The sequence below is a fragment of the Rhinatrema bivittatum genome, chromosome 9 (assembly GCF_901001135.1).
Source record: "Rhinatrema bivittatum chromosome 9, aRhiBiv1.1, whole genome shotgun sequence".
NCBI lineage: Eukaryota > Metazoa > Chordata > Amphibia > Gymnophiona > Rhinatrematidae > Rhinatrema > Rhinatrema bivittatum.
In genome coordinates, this window is record NC_042623.1 from 17,633,809 (window position 1) to 17,647,914 (window position 14,106).

The window sequence follows — 14,106 nt, forward strand, 5'->3', positions numbered from 1 at the left end:
CATTTATCCCAAAAAAATGGAACTCTCTACCGCCTTATTTAAGAACTCAATCTAACATCAAAAAGTTCAAGAAGGACCTAAAAACTTTCCTCTTCCATACAGTCTACATCAATGATCATCTTTAACAACAATCCTTCTACAATCAATTCAACCATTCAAACCCAAACAAGAAAAAACAGTAACTACAACTGGCATCAACCTTAAGTATTACAATTTCAGAAATTTAATATGAAGCCCTCCTTTAAGATGAATTAATACTATTTTTGTTACTTTCCTTTTTTACATCTTTCCCTTCTCCCCCTCTTTCACCCCACCATCCCCCTCTACCTATCATTTCACTATTGTTATTGTTTTCTTCTTTTGCAATTATGTATAATTTATCTGATTGTTGTTTTGATTCTGTAAACCATTGTGATGGCTAAACCGAATGACGGTATATAAAAACGAATAAATAAATAAATAAATAAGCAAGCATTTGGTCAAAGATATGTCAGTGTTTTCATCAACTGTTAAAGTGTGGAACAATGCCGAAGAAATTTCTTGCATTATATCATTTTGAACAACGCTGTTGATGACTTCAAGAAATTCAAATGCGTAATTTTTACTTCTCCAATTATCTGGCAGCTTTACAAATTTGACCATGTGTTCATTTATATCTATAACAGCCAGCATAGAGGAGTTCAATTTGATGGCTAGCAAGACGCTGTCAATCAGGACCTTTATCTCATCTGGATTTGAACGCTTCCATTCTACAACGATTTGCCTCCTTTGCTTGTCTTCTGGAGTTTCTAGTAACAGGTTCTTCAACCCACCGCAAAATAGTGGATTCATATTTTTCAATTTTGTTACACTGTCAATGTGAGATTTACTTACTAGTTGTCTTTTGAGGAAATCCAGTTTCCAGACCTCGTTCCAACTTTTACCCATAGAAAACTCTCCTATAGCTTTCGCTTCAGCGCAGATAAAACAAATGACTTCTTTATCTTCGTCATACGAAAAACTTTTGCGCAGGGCTACACGAGTTAGGCCATGCGACTTCATGGTACTAGGTTTAACAGTATCATCTAGCCATTCGGATTTAAATGATGTAGCTGTTTCTCTTGCGTTTAAACACCTTTACTCATTTTGGTTTTATGCGTTCAAATCTTATTATCTTAATTGTAATTAACTTAAATATTATCAACTTATTTAAACTTAACCAGTTGACACTATCTTTTTCTAATGTTCTTTATAAATGATTTATATTACCACATGGCGTCATATATACTCAATCATCTAGCTGCTGACGCAGAGCACAGATTCTTGTACGCATGTGTATTGTGTAGCCTAGCAAAGCTAGCATCCCTCCTATCCACACTGTGTCGCTGTACCCTGAACCGCTGCAGCTATGCCTTTGGAGGTTGGGAGTATGAATTCTCCCTGACCTCATCCCATTAATGACCTAGCAGGCTAGCAGTCAGTTCTAGGTAACAGGTGGCATCCTGGCCTCTGTCAGAGATCTGCATCAGTGTGTGCACTTAGGCGTAAATTCACCTGGGTTACAGAAACTTTGGAGCAAGTGTTTAAACCAATACTATGGACTGTGTAGAGATTAGTCAGTTCTCTTAACCCACAGAGTGGCACAGACATTATGTAGTGCACGTTAGTTGTCTCCCATCATTGCTGTGCAAGTGTAATGATTTTATGCCTAATAATTTGCCTAGTTTTTGGAAAAACTCTAGGATTAAAAACTCTGTGCGCTAAACTTTGTACCATGTGTGCGGCCTTCCCGGGCCGTGTGCGCACGCACAGCTTAGAGGGAACACTGCCTCAGCCCTCGGAGGATGACTCTATGGTGTCATCCCTCCAGGGATCATAGGGACCCTCTTCCTCATTGTAAGCAACAGGGAATGGAGCCCTAGGCTCTCGGCCTTCATCCAGAGGTGCAGGCACAGGCAAAGTTTGATAGGGGGATACAGGCCTCGGCGTCTTTGCCCACTTGGGTGGAGCTTCCTCCTCCGAGGAACTGGCAACGACCACTGTATCGGTAGGGGGAGGCTGAGGTGCTCCGACAGGCACAGATGCAGTTCGGGGAACAGACACCAGTTGGATTGGTAATGCACCTATGAGTGCATTAAGCTTCTCCAGCAGTGATTCCAGGATGAATGGGACCGGTTCCGGTGCCGTCGGTGCCACAGGAACAATGCCATGCATCGCCTGTTCCACCGCCAGCTGGACTCTGCGTACCAGTTCATCCTTGAATGTTGCTGCGGCCAACACAAACTGGGAGGAAGGAGGGGGGTGACCAGATCCTCTTCAGACCCTTGAAGCAGATCGGTGATTGGATTCAGAACCAGTAGAGACCGTCGCAGAACCCGGCACCAATGGATAACTGATGCTCCTCACCACGGGGTCACTTCAGGGACATCACAGCATGTGCCACTGCATCCCCATGCCTGGCACCATGTATCGACGAAGACCGGTGCCGATGCTTCTTCAGCTTTCCTTGACGCTTGGCCCGGTCCTTCCCTGGTGCCAAAGCCGATGACAAGGAACCAGATGTCCTCGGCCTAGAGGAGATTAAAAGTGGTTGGGCTCTGGCACCCCTATCCACTAACGGTTCTGCCGATGGCCATGGTGTGGTGTCCACTGGTGTGGCTCAGAGGTCCATAGATGCCATTGCTGCCAATGCCAGTGGCTTGGTCTTCCTAGATTCGAAGAGCTGTTACACCTTGTTGAGTCAAAGTCTACGTCCCTTACGGGTCATCTGTGTGCCTAAGCGGCAATCTCGGACATCATGCGATGCCCCCAGGAAGGGGATACATTTCATGGGGGTTCGTAATGGATATAATCCTTGAGCACAGAGGGCATCACTGAAAATCAGACGTGGCATGACAGGTTGAAATAAAAGGGACGCAAAGTCAAAATCTATGGTGGCAGGAGTCAATAGCCGGCGGGCACCAAGGTATCACTGCTGCGGGGGAATCGACCACAAAAGGAAACTTACTGATAAACGAAAACCTGACTAGGAATACTATCAGGGATGGACTGAGAGGAACCCGGCATCGAATGTAAAAAAAAAACGCAAAACGTGAAAAGAGAAAGTTTTCCAAAACTAGGCCAAAAAGGCCCAGATTAGAGCTGACAAACTGCAATGCTGAAGCTCCACGGAAAAAGAGAGACTGGAGAAGGATCCCATGTGGACGTGTGGTATAGGGCATACTGAGCATGCTCAGTGTGCCAAGTCAAAGTTCTAGAAACTTTGACATAAGTTTTCCGTATTGGGGCTCCATCCTGCTTGTCATTGGAGAATAGACAATAGCTTCTGAAGTGTAAAGCCTGGCACAACGCAGGTGACCTTCTAATGTGGAAATCCTGGGGTGGGAGTAGAAGAACAGCAGTGGGCAAAGGTGGTACGTGCTAGTTAACATACAGAACTGGCAACTGCTATCATGAAATACAGCAAGTACAGGTCTCTAAACTGACAACTGCCTACCTGGTCATTTAATTTTTGAAAGTTAAGAACTTAAAAAAAAACAAACAAAAAAAACAAACACAAAAAACTCCCCAGACTAATTATACCATACTTATTTAAAAAACAAATGCACAAATGCAAATTATGATATTGTTAGCTACGTTACATTTTTCAGCACCATGACAGTAAGAGCTGACTTTTAAAAATAGTCACAAACCTTTGCTGTGCTTGGCCAGAGAAGGTTATTTGCACCCACCTCATGGACATGCAATGAGATGTCCTCATTTCTAATGACAATGATCAGCGTATCCTCCTCCAGATGTTCAGCCTGGCAGAAGGGCAGAATTTCCATTTCGGTATGACCCTTCCGTTTCAGCAGGTTCTAAAAAGGAGGAGTTACAGCAAAACACAGCATTAATGTCTCCCATACAATGTGGCCCAACATCCCAGTATGTGCTAGTCCTAAATTTGAGTGACCTGCATAGCTGGCGGAGAGCCCTTGCTGCTATACCCTCAGTGGCAGACCCTCAAGCAACACAAGATGGATGAATCCAGAGCCCAATCAAGGTTAAACAGAGACAGGAAACAGAGAGTAGGATTAAATGGTCAATTTTCTCAGTGGAAAAGGGTAAACAGTGGAGTGCCTCAGGGATCTGTACTTGGACCAGTGCTTTTCAATATATTTATAAATGATCTGGAAAGGAATACGATGAGTGAGGTTATCAAATTTGCAGATGATACAAAATTATTCAGAGTAGTTAAATCACAGGCAGATTGTGATACATTATAGGAGGACCTTGCGAGACTGGAAGATTGGGCATCCAAATGCCAGATGAAATTTAATGTGGATAAGTGCAAGGTGATGCATATAGGGAAAAATAACCCTTGCTGTAGTTACACGATGTTAGGTTCCATATTAGGAGCTACCACCCAGGAAAGAGATCTAGGCATCATAGTGGATAATACTTTAAAATCGTCGGCTCAGTGTGCTGCAGCAGTCAAAAAAGCAAACAGAATGTTAGGAATTATTAGGACGGGAATGGTTAATAAAACGGAAAATGTCATAATGCCTCTATTGCTCTATGGTGGTCACTGCATCTCAAAAAAATATAGCTGCGATGGGGAAGGTACAGAGAAAGGCAACCAAAATCATAAGGGGAATGGAACAGCTCCCCTATGAGGAAAGGCTGAAGAGGTTAGGGTTGTTCAGCTTGGAGAAGAGACGGCTGAGGGGGGATGTATGATAAGGTCTTTAAAATCATGAGAGGTCTTGAATGAGTAGATGTGAATTGGTTATTTAAACTTTCGGATAATAGGAGGACTAGGGGGCACTCCATGAAGTTAGTAAGTAGCACATTTAAGACTAATCTGAGAAATTTCTTTCACTCAACGCACAATTAAGCTGTGGAATTTGTTGCCAGAGGATGTGGTTAGTGCAGTTAGTGTAGCTGGGTTTGGAAAAAGTTTGGATAAGTTCTTGGAGGAGAAGTCCATTAATTGCTATTAATCAAGTTTACTTAGGGAATGGCCTCTGCTATTACTGGCATCAGTAGCATGGGATCTTCTTGGTGTTTGGGTAATTGCCAGGTTCTTATAGCCTGGATTGTCCACTGTTGGAAACAGGATGCTGGGCTTGATGGACCCTTGGTCTGACCCAGTAAGGCAATTTCTTATGTTCTTATGTGAAACATTTAAGGTTATTCCTTCAGTCATGAGCTCTAGCAGGCTATTAACACTATTTGTTATTGACAGAATGCTAATAGCAGGCATAATGCATTATCAAGTAAATTATAAGATTTGACCATATGACATCAGATGAGTCTTTCTGCTCTTGATATATAAAAACAGCAGCACTGGCAAAACTCTTTGCCAGCTGTAACAAACAAAGGCAGGACAGCTTTAAAATCAATGGGGTGTGTGACCCTAAACGACAAGTTAAATAGGCAAGGAAAGAAACTGAAGTAGGATGAAACTGAAGCAAGAAGCAAGTCTTTACATATTTTACTGAATATGAACATTAAAGAAGGCACGACGGGCCAGCTTTGTGGCTGTGCAGCAGACCTGCACACCGCCATGTGCAGGAACTTGGGTTCGGTTTGGCTGGGGATGCTGCATTCTCAGCCCAGAGGGAAAGACAGACCCAGTCATCATGCAACAGTGACACCTAATAGCCAGATTTAGGCCCATGCCCCCCCAACTCCCAGCCCAGGACTCTCTCTGCTGTAACCAGACTAGGCGGATCCCAGCTCCCAGTTCAAAATGAGCTGAAAGCCCAAAAGAGCAGGAGGAAAATGCCAGGTTGAAAAAACAAAGAAGAAATGACATAAGATGCGTCAGAAAAAAAGTCTATCGCACACAGCATCCCACCTCCAACAGCGGCCAATCCAGGTTACAAGTATGCGGTAGATCCTGGAGAGTGGATCCACTTCTTGTTGCTCATGCCCAGGAAACAAGTGGTAGCATTCCCAAGTCTACCTGGCTAATTATTTATGAACTTTTCATCCTGGAACTTGTCTGACTCTCTTTTAAACCCAGCTACTCTAACAGCTTTCACCACATCCTCTTGGCAACAAATTCTATAGCTTGACTGTATAGAATCAAAAAATAGTTCTCCAATTTGTTTTAAATCTGCTGTTAGTTTCTTTGCATGTCTCCCAGTCTTACCACTATTTAAAGGGGAAATAATCATCCCCTATGTACCTGTTCTACCCCACTGGTAATTTTATAAACCTTTATCATATCCTCTCCAAGTCATCTCTTCTCCAAGCTAAAGAGCCCTAATTGGTTTAGACTTTCCTCACAGGAGAGCTGTTCCATCCCCTTTATCATTTTAATCAGACGTCTCTGTACCTTATGTAGTTCCACTTTACCTTTCTTGAGCACACAATACAATACAAAGACATTACTTTACTCTCGGTTCTGTTCTCTATGCCTTTCCAAATAATCCCTAACATTCTATTTGATTTTTTGGCAGCTTGAAGCTTTGAACTGGCACTTTTAATAATTTTATCAAAGCATTGATGGCAGAAGCAAGTGTTCGAATATATTTAATGTTATTGTTTTATTTTATTGTGATTTTTTTTTTACTCTCATTTACATTTTATATTTGTTGTAAGTTGTAACTAATATGTATGTTTTATTGTGAGCTGCTCAGAAGTTTAGATGATGCTAGAGGTTTATAAAATCATGAGGGGGATGGAACAGGTAAATAGGAAACAGCTATTAACCCTTCCATATAGTGTCTAGTGCGCACCCCATTAAACTATCTGGTAGCAGATTCAAAATAAATTGGAGAAAGTATTAGTTGCCAAGGGGAGTGGTCAAGGCATCTAGCACAGCTGGGTTTAAAGACGATTTGGACCAGTTTCTGGAAGAGAAGTCCATAAACAATTATTAGCCAGGTAGACTGAGAAAACTGGCGAAATTACTTTCTGATAATTTTGTTTTCCTTGGTGTAGACAGATGAACTCAGGACCAGTTGGTTATGCTCCCTTGCCAGCAGATGGGAGACGGAGTCAAATTTCAAAGCTGACATCACCCTAGATATACCCCTGCAGTGAGCTCAGCTCTTCAGTATTCTCTTCGAAAAGCCATTGTGGATATATCTTTCCTTAAATAACTTGATTAAAACTGATTAAACTTGATTGAACTGATTCAACAGATTTAAAAAAACTGGAGACCGCCAGTGCACTCAACCAATTAACGCCGACACCGGGTAAACTGCAGGTGTCTTGAACTGGGGTAGGCAACAGCTTATCCGTATTTGCTTAACCTCGAGTTTCGCTTCCCGAGGGTCTCCTTCTCTGGGGCAGCCGTGGGCGGGATGCTGAGTCCATCTGTCTACACTAAGGAAAACTAAATTATCAGGTAAGTAATTTCTCCATTTCCTAGCGTGTAGCCAGATGGACTCAGGACCAGTGGGATGTACAAACGCTACTCCTGGACAGGGCGGGAGGCTGCCCGTGGCCCACTTAGTACTGCCCTTGCGAAGGCTGCGTCTTTTTGGGCTTGAACATCCAGGCGGTAGAACCTGGAGAAGGTTTGTAGGGAGGACCACGTCGCCGCTTGACAGATCTCGACAGGCGACAGCAGCTTGGTTTCTGCCCAAGATACTGCCTGGGCCCTCATAGAATGAGCCTTAACCTGAAGGGGTAAGGGCTTTCCTGCCTCTCATTCCACTCCAGGTCAATCAGTTCCTGGATGGCTTCCAACATTGGGAAATAGCATGAGGCCTTATGAAGGGACACCAAGATGGGGTTCTTCTTTGGTTCCACAATAGGATCCGTACCTGAAATACCCAGAGTCTTCAGAGTCTGGGAAACAAGGGCTGGTAATTCATCCCTGTGGAAGAAGCGAAGCATGGTTCTGTATGGTTCCAGGCCTGGAGGGATTTCTCCTTCTTCTAGGGAGCCACCATCATCATCTGAGGTGTCCAGGTCACTGTCAGGGAAATTCTTGGTTAGGCGAGGCATGTCTCGAGGCATCCAAGCCGGGCCGGAAGGATCTTGTGCTTCCGGCAGGGGTTGAACCCGGGTCGCAGCTGGGGCTGATTGCGCCTGAACGAAGGCTTACAGCCCTTGGAAAAATTCTAACCAGGAGGTTATTGGGTCCATGTTAATCCCAGGGGGAGTCTGAGTAGGGGACCCCTGAGGTGCCCTCTTGTGGAGAAGCCATTTCGGAGTTGCACAGATCCGGGGCGCTATCATATGTAGTGGCTCTGGACCCATCCTCAGACAGTGTGGGACCAGGCTTTGGTCCCCCCTTGGCTTCTTCACAGTGATGACACAGGCAGGACTCCGGTTCAGGATGTGCGGCTCTGATGTGGCAGGCTGTGCAAAGAGAGTGCCTTCTGGGCTTCTTGGACGCCGGTGCCATTGCCTCTATGTCTAGGCGCACAGGTAGTGTGCTTCAAAGGGCGCATAGTTATGCGCGTGAGTACAATGCGCGCATGTAGCTGTAAGCGCGGCTGAGCGTGTAGTTATGTGCGCGGTTCTGCGCACGTCTACGCTGAAGGCGCCCAAGTTGGGCACACTGACTGACTGACCTGCTCCGCGCGTACCGCCGGACGAGAAGGGAAGATGGCACCCCTGAGGGTCTCCATGTGTTCGGACCCCCTGCTCTGGACCGGGGCCTAGCCCAACCAAGGCTGCTCAACCTGATCCATGCTCCCTTTTATCTTGCCGGGTGAAATTTGGAATCGGGACGGCACTCCAAGCCCCAGAGACCTTAAAGTTTTCCTTTTATCTGGTCTCTGTGCTTACCGATCGCGTGCAGGGACGGTCTCCAGCTGCGGGAGGAGAGGGCTTTACTTTCACCACCGCGCTCAGATGTGCACCCTCTGCCTTTCAGCCGCTCTAGGGGCTAAGTCCACGCCGGGGTGACCGGCTACCTCACCTCTGAGGGATATTGAAATCACCTCAGGAATTCTCAACTGGGGGAGGGACCCTTAGGTATCACCGCAGGAGAGTGGGGCTCCTCTTAAATTAAATTGTGTCTTCTTGCTGTAATTTCCTAACACTGTGCTAGTGTCCGCATCTGCTAGAAGACTGAGAGATACTGAAGAGCTGAGCTCACTGCAGGGATATATCTAGGGTGATGTTAGCTTTGAAATCTGACTCAGTCTCCCATCTGCTAGCAGAACAGCACATAACCGACTGGTCCTGAGTCCATCTGGCTACATGCTAGGAAACACTGCTTATGCCTGGGAGGGAGCAATAAGGAATGAATCTGCCACGTAATTTCTGTTAATCTGGATTGACACTGTCAAGAGTCAGAATGCTGGTCTCAATGAACCCTTGGGTCTTACCCAGCATGGCACATTTTATGCTTTTAAGTCCTCACAGGTACTGGCAAAGTAGATGTAAAGCATTAATAAGCCAGGTCAACAAAAGAATTTGAGAAGATGCTTGCCACAGAGGGAAAAACTAATAAAAGCTTTTTCAAGTACATCAGAAGCAAGAAGGCTATAAAGGCATTATAGTTGGACCACTGAATGACTAGGAGATTAAAGGGGCACTCAGAGAAGACAAAACCATTGCAAAAAAACTCAAAAACCCCAAAACATGCTTGCATCTTTACTGAAGAGGATATTGGGGAGATACCCACACGAACTGATTTTTGAAAGTGACGAGTCGGAGGAACTGAAATAAATCACAGCAAATCTACAGGCTAAATAGCAGCATATCTCCAGGAACTGATGGCATTCACTTCAGAATTCAGAAAAAAACTAAAATATGAGATTTCAGATCTGCTCCTGTTAGTCTATAACATATCATTAAACCCTGCCACTGTACCCAGCTCTGGGAGTGATCTAGGAAACTACAGAGCAGTAAGCCTGATGTCAATGCCGGGCAAAATAAGAACTACAGTTAAGAACAGAATTGCTGGGCATATAGAAAGAGCCAACACGGTTTTAGCAAAAGGAAGTCATGCCTTATCAATTTATTAGAATTCTTTAGTGGTAGCAATATGCAAGAAAATTAATACAAATGTTCAGAAAGCAGCTTACGGTACACCTTTTTAAGTAAGCATTTTGCTACATGATTCTATGTTGTTTTATCTTAAATTTTCTCTGTCTTATTTATTTATTTATTAATAGACAATGTGTTTTATCAGTTATTTAGTTTATTTTATAATACGCAATGCTATGAAGATTATGTATGTTAACACCTGTGTGACTCCTAGACCCTTGGATTTGTGTCATATTGGTTTTTAAGATAAAATAAAAGGGTGAGCTGGTCGACATTGTACTGGGGTTTTCAGAAGGCATTTCCTCTCAAGTGCTGCATGAGAAATTCCTTAGGAAATTATAAAAGACATGGTTAGCCTGACTTCAGTGCCAGGAAAAATAGTGGAAAGTATTCTAAACATCAAAATCACAGAACATATAGAAAAACATGGTTTAATGGAACAAAGTCAGCATGGCTTTACCCAAGGCAAGTCTTGCCTCACAAATCTGCTTCACTTTTTTGAAGGAGTTAATAAACATGTGGATAAAGGTGAACCGGTAGATGTAGTATATTTGGATTTTCAGAAGGCATTTGATAAAGTTCCTCATGAGAGGCTTCTAGGAAAAGTAAAAAGTCATGGGATAGGTGGCGATGTCCTTTCGTGTATTACAAACTGGCTAAAATGAGCAGAAATGAGCCATGCCTACTAACTTTTAGGAAAAGACTTAAGACATGGCTGTTTAGGCAAGCCTTCCCGAACTCCACTTAACACGCCCACCATTAAAGACTCCACTCAGCAACTGTATATTTCGGATTGTGTATATATACTGTACTATTGTATATAATTAACCTCCTCTTTCTCTTTCTATTTTCATCTCCCAGTTATCAGCCCCTGTTAATTGTAACTGCATCTCTTCTTCACGTTTATTTATGTTCTTGGTTGTTTCTTCACACCCCTGTTTCATGTAAACCGGCATGATGTGAATGCTTTCATGAATGCCGGTATAGAAAAACCTTAAATTAAATAAATAAATAAATAAATAAAAGACAGGAAACAGAGATTAGGATTAAATGGTCAATTTTCTCAGTGGAAGGGAGTGGGCAATGAAGTGCCTCAGGGATCTGTACTGGGACCCTTACTTTTCAATATATTTATAAATGATCTGGAAAGAAATACGACGAGTGAGGTAATCAAATTTGCAGATGATACAAAATTGTTCAGAGTAGTTAAATCACAAGCAGATTGTGATAAATTGCAGGAAGACCTTGTGAGGCTGGAAAATTGGGCATCTAAATGGCAAATGAAATTTAATGTGGACAAGTGCAAGGTGATGCATATAGGGAAAAATAACCCATGCTATAGCTACACAATGTTAGGTTTCATATTAGGTGCTAGTACCCAAGAAAGAGATCTAGGGGTCATAATGGATAACACATTGAAATCATCGGTTCAGTGTGCTGCGGCAGTCAAAAAAGCAAACAATGTTGGGAATTATTAGAAAGGGAATGGTGAATAAAACGGAAAATGACATAATGCCTCTGTATCGCTCCATGGTGAGACCGCACCTTGAATACTGTGTACAATTCTGGTCGCCGCATCTCAAAAAAGATATAATTGCGATGGAGAAGGTACAGAGAAGGGCGACCAAAATGATAAGGGGAATGGAACAACTCCCCTATGAGGAAAGACTAAAGAGGTTAGGACTTTTCAGCTTGGAGAAGAGACGACTGAGGGGGGACTTGATAGAGGTGTTTAAAATCATGAGAGGTCTAGAATGGGTAGATGTGAATCGGTTATTTACTCTTTCGGATAGTAGAAAGACTAGGGGGCACTCCATGAAGTTAGCATGGGGCACATTTAAAACTAATCGGAGAAAGTTCTTTTTTACTCAACGCACAATTAAACTCTGGAATTTGTTGCCAGAGGATGTGGTTAGTGCAGTTAGTATAGCTGTGTTTAAAAAAGGATTGGATAAGTTCTTGGAGGAGAAGTCCATTACCTGCTATTAAGTTCACTTAGAGAATAGCCACTGCCATTAGCAATGGTTACATGGAATAGACTTAGTTTTTGGGTACTTGCCAGGTTCTTATGGCCTGGATTGGCCACTGTTGGAAACAGGATGCTGGGCTTGATGGACCCTTGGTCTGACCCGGTATGGCATTTTCTTATGTTCTTATGGAAGAGGAGGCAATGTCCTTCTCTGAATTGGACACTGGTTGTACAGGGCACCAGCCTGGCTAAAAAAGAAAGTTTATTTTCCTTTGGAGCCCTTGAAGGGCTGTTGTCACCTCTCGCCACACTCACGGAGCACAGAAGAGTTGCTGCTGAATACCATCCCTTAAGTGCTATTTACGGTCAATTCCACAGGCAGCAGAGCAGCGCTGGGGACCAAGGCAGCTTCTTGCCACTACCGTAGCACATCTTTAAGAACATAAAAAATTGCCATGCTGGGTCAGACCAAGGGTCCATCAAGCCCCGCATCCTGTTTCCAACAGAGGCCAATCCAGGTCACAAGAACCTGGCAAGTACCCAAAAACTAAGTCTATTCCATGTTACTGATGCCAGAAATAGCAGAGGCCATTCTCTAAGTCAACTAGATTAATAGCAGTTAATGGACTTCTCCTCCAAGAACTTATCCAAACCTTATTTAAACACAGCTACACTAACTGCACTAACCACATCCTCTGGCAACAAATTTCAGAGCTTAATTGTGCATTGAGTGAAAAAGAATTTCATGGAATTGCCCCCTAGTCCTTCTATTATCCAAAAGTGTAAATAACCGATTCACATCTACTCGTTCAAGACCTCTCATGATCTTAAACACCTCTATCTTATCCCCCCCCCCTCAGCAGTCTGTTCTCCAAGCTGAACTGCCCTAACCTCTTTCTCACATGGTACACAGTTTCAACTGCACAGGGAAGAGAGTCACAGAGATCCCGGCAGCAGGAAGCAGCATTCAGAAGTGCCAGGCCCCCAGTGTTACTTTCTTATTGGTGGGGCCAGGGCAAGAATGGAAGGTAAGAGTAAGGAGGAGAGGAAGGAATTAGAAGTGGAAGTCGTGGGAGTAAAGGATGAAAGGAAGTGGGCAGGAATGGAGGTAAGAGGAGGTGAGGATGGAAGATGTGGGAGGGCAAAAATGGATAATACGGAGCAGGAATAGAAGGGAAGAATGAGGAGAGGAAGGAAGAAGAGAAAGGGTAGGGATGAGGAAGAGGAGGCAGGGATGGAAGGTGTGTGTTAGGGAAGTGGACCCCTGTGCTGTGGTGTGGTTGGCATACCTAGCGAGTGAGCCCCCTAGGTCCATACCAACAGTTGGTAGATGAACCTAGAGATGGGACTGATCTGGAGCTTCAGTTATACCAGTCTCTTTCCCCACGGGTTGAGCCCTTGGGTTCCAGGGTCTGGCAGGACTTAGACAGGAGTCCCTCTGGGTCTGGCTGGAGAGAGTCTGGGGTTGGACTGGATCAGGGCAGGCAGCAAAGGAGAGTAACTGAAGTCCTGGCAAAAGTCAGAGACAGGCGGCAGGCAAGAATGGTCAGGGTCCAGGCTAAGGTCAATGGCAAGCAAGAATGGAAGTGAATAGGCTAGGGTCAGATCCAATGGTCAATCGAAGGCAGGACTGGGTAAGGTGAAAGGAGCTGGGCATGGCAGGGCAGGCTGGAGAGACAAGGCTGGGCAGACTGGACACGAGGCAGGACAGGCTAGAGAGAGAAGACAAGGTAAAGCAGGCTGGAGAGACTAGGCAAGGCAGACTGGGCACAGGAATACAATGAGCGAGGTTATCAAATTTGCGGATAATACAAAATTATTCAGAGTAGTTAAATCACAAGTGGATTGTGATACATTACAGGAGGACCTTGCAAGACTGGAAGGTTGGGCATCCAAATGGCAGAAGAAATTTAATGTGGTCAAGTGCAAGGTGTTGCATATAGGGAAAAATAACCCTTGCTGTAGTTACACGATGTTAGGTTCCATATTAGGAGCTACCACCCAGGAAAAAGATCTAGGCATCATAGTGGATAATACTTTAAAATCATCGGCTCAATGTGCTGCAGCAGTCAAAAAAGCAAACAGAATGTTAGGAATTATTAGGAAGGGAATGGTTAATAAAACAGAAAATGTCATAATGCCTCTGTATTGCTCCATGGTGAGACCGCACCTTGAATACTGTGTACAATTCTGGTTGCCGCATCTCAAAAAAG

General features: G+C 44.0%; 1 protein-coding gene across 3 annotated transcripts in view; it reads right to left on the bottom strand.

The window, feature by feature from the left end:
- Window positions 1-14,106, bottom strand: part of TASOR2 (transcription activation suppressor family member 2) — a 236,780-nt gene that overhangs the window by 28,276 nt on the left and 194,398 nt on the right. For all 3 annotated transcript variants that reach the window (XM_029617192.1, XM_029617191.1, XM_029617193.1), the window contains one exon: window positions 3,711-3,836. In XM_029617192.1, the coding sequence (XP_029473052.1) occupies window positions 3,711-3,836 (126 nt within the window). The remainder of the gene's footprint in view (window positions 1-3,710; window positions 3,837-14,106) is intronic.